Raw genomic sequence first — 4,839 nt, 5'->3', positions numbered from 1 at the left:
AAATGAAATGGAACACATAAAGATTGATATCCTAGGCATTAGTGAGCTGAAATGGACCAGTTTTGGCCATTTTGAATCAGGCAACCATATGATCTACTATGCTGGGAATGACAAATTGAAGAGGAATGGCATGGCATTCATCATCACAAAAGATGTTTCAAGATCTCTCCTGAAGTACAGTGCTGTCAGTAGTAGGATAATATCCTTACGTGTACAAGGAAGACCAGTTAATATGACTATTATTCAAATTTATGCACCAGCTACCAAAGCAAAAGATGAGGAAATTGAAGATATTTTCAACTACTGCAGTCTGAAATTGACCGAACATGCAACCAAGATGTGTTACTTATCACTAGTGATAGGAATGCAAAAGTTGGAAACAAAGAAGAATCACCAGTAATTGGAAAATTTGACCTTGGTGACAGAAATAACACTGGAGAACGACTTACTCATTGCATATACCTTTTACTGCTGATATGAATGTAAATTGAAAAACAGGCTGCTGGTTCCTCAAATGCTTAAACCTAGAGTTACCATGTAACTTAGCAATTCCATATATATATATATATATATATACACACACACACACACACACACTAGAGAAGTTAAACGATTTACAAAAACTTGAATACCAATGTTTATAGTAGCATTATTAATAATAGCCAAAAGTGGGACGACCTAATGTCCATCAACTGATGAATGGATAAATAAATAAAATGGTATATGCATACAGTGGAATATTATGTACCATAACAAGGGATGAAGCACTGATACATGCTACAAGCACATGGCTAAAACTCAAAACATTAGGCTACATGTAAGAAGCCAGTCATAGAAGACCTATGTTGTAGATACCATTTATATGAAATGTCCTGAACAGGTAACTTCATAGAGACAATGTAGATAAGTAGGGAGTTGGGGATGAGGGAGGTAGGAGTGGTAATGACTGCTAATGAGTACAAGATTTTTTTTGAAGGGTGATGAAAATGTTCTGAAATTGGATAATTTGAATATACTAAAATATTGTATATACTAAATATATACATTATAGTATAATATTGAATATACTAAAAACCACTTAATTGCACACTTTAAAAGATTGATTTTTATGATATGTGAATTATATCTCAATACATCTCTTATTTTAAAAATACTGAATATTAATAGTCTAGAAAGGCTATTCATGTTCTGGTACTTTCTCTGTAGACCTTTTTGTTTGTTTCTTAAGGAAGACATCTTTTAAGAATAACCAGTGATACTGGTCCTAGGAGTACATCTCATATAAAAAGTTTTGCTCAATTAAGGCACACATGCTATATGTTTTTTACCCACTATCCCCATGCCATGGAAAACATTACTATTGAATATTTATTAAGTTCATCATATATTTAGTGCTTCTGCTGTAATGGATTTTGGTTTCTGAAAATTTTGTTATCCTTGGAGAAAGCACTTTTTCAGCTAGTTAAAAAAAAAAACAAAACACTGCCGTCAAGTTGGACCCAACTCAGAGCGACCCCTCCTTGAGTTTCAGAGGCAGTATCACTACAGAAGTAGATTGCCCAACCTTCCTTCCAGGGAGTGGCTGGTGGGTTTGAACCGCCAGCCTTCTGGTTAGCAGTGAAATGCCTTAGGCACTATGCCACCAAACCTCCTTTCAGCTACTTAATGTGTCAAAAATAACATGACGAAAATTTAGTAGTATTTGGACATGTTGGATTTCCTACATTCTTTATTCATTTTTTTTTTTAACAGATCACCAATTTTAAAGGATTTTGTTAAAAAGATTTAATAGCATCACAAAGAGTTGAGGGTTTTAATATAATTTTAAGTGAAAGTAAAATTGGTGGTGGTATCTAGTTTACTACTTATATATTTGGTTAAAAGTTGGGAAATATGCTTTTGAGATAAAAACAATTAAATCTACCTGTCTTTAAATGCTTTCTTATGCAATAGTGTTTGCAGGATTGGAATGTTATAGTGGTTTTTAATATACACTACTATCCAAGAGAGAAACATATGAATTATTTCCATTTTAAGGATGTAAAAATAGATTTTTTTTTTCATGTTTTACATTTTCTTAAAATGGAAGGTAGGTAGGCTTTAAAACAAAACAAAAACTCATAACTATTTCATTTTGAAAACTGACGAAAAAGCATGTGCATACTCTAAGAAAACATTTTTTTTTTAAATCAAGAGTGTTCCTAAAAATGAGGATCCAGATGGTCAATTCAGACACAGTGTGTAATGCTGTAATTTTTCCTCCTAGTTAAAAGGCTGGCCACAGAGAACCTGCAGTACATGGTAAAAACCTGCCAATTGGGGTCAGAAGGAGAACCTGCCACCCAGCTGACTTCAGTGTTTAGGTAACTGGAAAATATGCCAACTGGCAGGAAGACTTTTGCCAGCCATTTGACAGCCAACATGTTTTTTAAATAACTAATTATCCAAAACATAATGTGTTACTACTTGTTTATAGCATTTTGATTATTGCATTTTTGGCAAAGGTTTGTTACATTGTGTTGTTTTATTAAAAGATAAAAGTACCAGGGAAAAAGGTAAGTGAGTTGACTAAAATTACTTTAAAATTTAGTAAGGAAGAATTTTACAGATAGTTGAGAGAGAAAGTGGGAAAGTTGAGGCATGATGACAGGTGCACAGGCCTTCAGAGCTTGCTAAACATATGAGATGGGATCCAGTGTAGAAGTTCAGGCGAGTGATTTTCTTACTTGGTTAAATAATCTAGACACTGTAAGAGTGGACCTATTGGGAGTAAGAATTATAGTATAACTTGAGGAACAATTTCTGTTTTGTTTTGTTTGTTTCTTTCTTTCTTTCTCACAGTTTTTACCAGTTCACTTTTATAATGCATATTTCTACCTTATCACTACCATGATAAATAACTTGGACCCATTTCCTTCATTCTGTGTTGGATCTTTGACTCCTCAGTTTCTAATCTCATCATATAATTGGCACTGGTCAAGTGTTTACAATTTATTTAAAATGTGATCACTTGTTAATAGTGGATTTGTGAACATGTAAAGACCTAGGAGGGAAGAAAAGGATTTTATATGACAAAGATTAAGCATTTGTTATCTACAGAAATTGTAAGGGTAAAATATAGCATTCTTATTTATAAAGTCCTTCTAGGAGTGTAAAGTCTCTAGTTTACTTAAGAAACATAAAAATATAATCTGAATAATTTACTTTACTCATAAAAATAGTTTTATTCATCTAGATAGAAGAAGGTTTGAAAAATAACTTGGAAATGTGATTCTTTTTTCTCCCTCTTAGTTTCTTCCGTATCCACCATTTGTCAGCTTGTTATGCTGTGGTGGTTTGTGTGTTGCTGTGAGGCCCAAGGCTTTGCTACTGTTGTTTCAGATACCAGCAGGGACACCCATGGTAAATAAGTTTCTGCAGAGCTTCCAGACTAAGACAGACTGGGAAGAAAGATGAGGCCATCCACTTATGAAAAAAATTGGCCATTGAAAACTTTATGAATAGGTTTCTGTTGTACATAGGCTCTGTATGAGTCAGGGTTGACTCGATGGCACCTAGCAACCACAGTACAATCTCTTCCATACCCCCCTACCACTCAGATTTATAGATAAAGAAGATAGTAGAAATGTTCCTGAGGTTAGACTTTTTCATTTTATTTCCCCGGTCTGGGTTTCCAACTCATTCCCCTTCACTGTCGATGCCATCTCTTTCTTTGTGGCTCACTGAAGTAAATAATTTCTTTTCCTTATTTTAAAGTGTTACAGATAATCTTCATATTTCATTTAGATTCTTACAGTTATCGTACATGAAGTTATCTTTCCTGTGTTCAGGTTACAGCTCATTGTCATGTAGATACCAGCCCAAGAAATGGCTCCACAGTAATCAATCCTAAGTAACCTGTTTTACTTTCAGGCTGTTTATCCAGGATTATGGTATGCGATACAGTTACCAGGTTTACAGCATCTTAGGAACAGTAGCAACATTGGACCAGCAAGTTGTTATCTGCTTGATTTCTACCCTCACCCAGTCTCTGAAGGATTCAGAGCTGAAATGTGGTCTTGGTAAAAATATTGCACAAAGGTAGGTTTGCTGATATGATCATGCTCTTTGGAGCAGTGATTATAAAATCTAGACTCATTTTATACAAGTTATTTTCTCATTCCCCAAAATTTGGGGTGTGTTCCTTTGACTTGAAAAATACTGTTTCAATAACTGTGATTGTTACCAGTTTTCTAAAGTATAAGAAAGTAATTCAACTTATCAGTACACTTAGCAGAACTGACACCATTCACATATTGTTCCTTTCAAAGTGACTGTGTTAGAAGGCGATTTGTTTACTTCGGTTGTGCTGCTGTTGCTCAAAACACATTCATTGTTCCTCATTGGGAAGTGGTCTGCAGAACGCTCAGTGTCTTGTTTTCATATAAAAGCCACAGTGACAAATCATAGATTTTTGAGGCATCCTCAGTTTATTGAATCAGCTATATTGTGTGTATCTGGTGAAATAGTGTCTATGAGTTTTGGTCAAAAATAGGTAACGAGGCTTTATTTTTCTTATAGGCTTTATAACCCAACAGCAGATTGTTCCAGACTGTTTAGAATAATTGTAACTCCTAAAAATATTGTTTGAGTAGGGTCAATATTCACACTAGAATTCCTATGTTCCAAACTTTGTTAAAGAATCAAAATATTTTAATTATAGCATAAATATGTGTGTGTGTGTGTGTGTGTGTGTGTGTGTGTGTTTAGCTAACATCAGACTTCTCTGAGTGGTCTTCAAGTGTAATTGAAAAAAACAGATAGTCCTTGTGTGAACTACCCTGTTGTTGTTGTTGTTTG

At 34.4% G+C, this 4,839-nt stretch overlaps 1 protein-coding gene across 1 annotated transcript in view; it reads left to right on the top strand.

Annotated features, from left to right (window-relative positions):
- The window catches only part of MMS22L (MMS22 like, DNA repair protein), a 191,066-nt gene that overhangs the window by 185,367 nt on the left and 860 nt on the right, over window positions 1-4,839 (top strand). Inside the window, exons 23-24 of the mRNA XM_042781136.1 lie at window positions 2,267-2,363; window positions 3,913-4,080. Of these exons, the coding sequence (XP_042637070.1) occupies window positions 2,267-2,363; window positions 3,913-4,080 (265 nt within the window). The remainder of the gene's footprint in view (window positions 1-2,266; window positions 2,364-3,912; window positions 4,081-4,839) is intronic.

The sequence above is a fragment of the Orycteropus afer genome, unplaced genomic scaffold, assembly GCF_000298275.1.
Source record: "Orycteropus afer afer isolate SDZICR_OR568_19922 unplaced genomic scaffold, OryAfe1.0 scaffold00087, whole genome shotgun sequence".
Classification (NCBI taxonomy): domain Eukaryota; kingdom Metazoa; phylum Chordata; class Mammalia; order Tubulidentata; family Orycteropodidae; genus Orycteropus; species Orycteropus afer.
The sequence above is the reverse complement of the archived record's forward strand: the minus strand, read 5'-3'. Positions and strand labels throughout refer to the sequence as shown.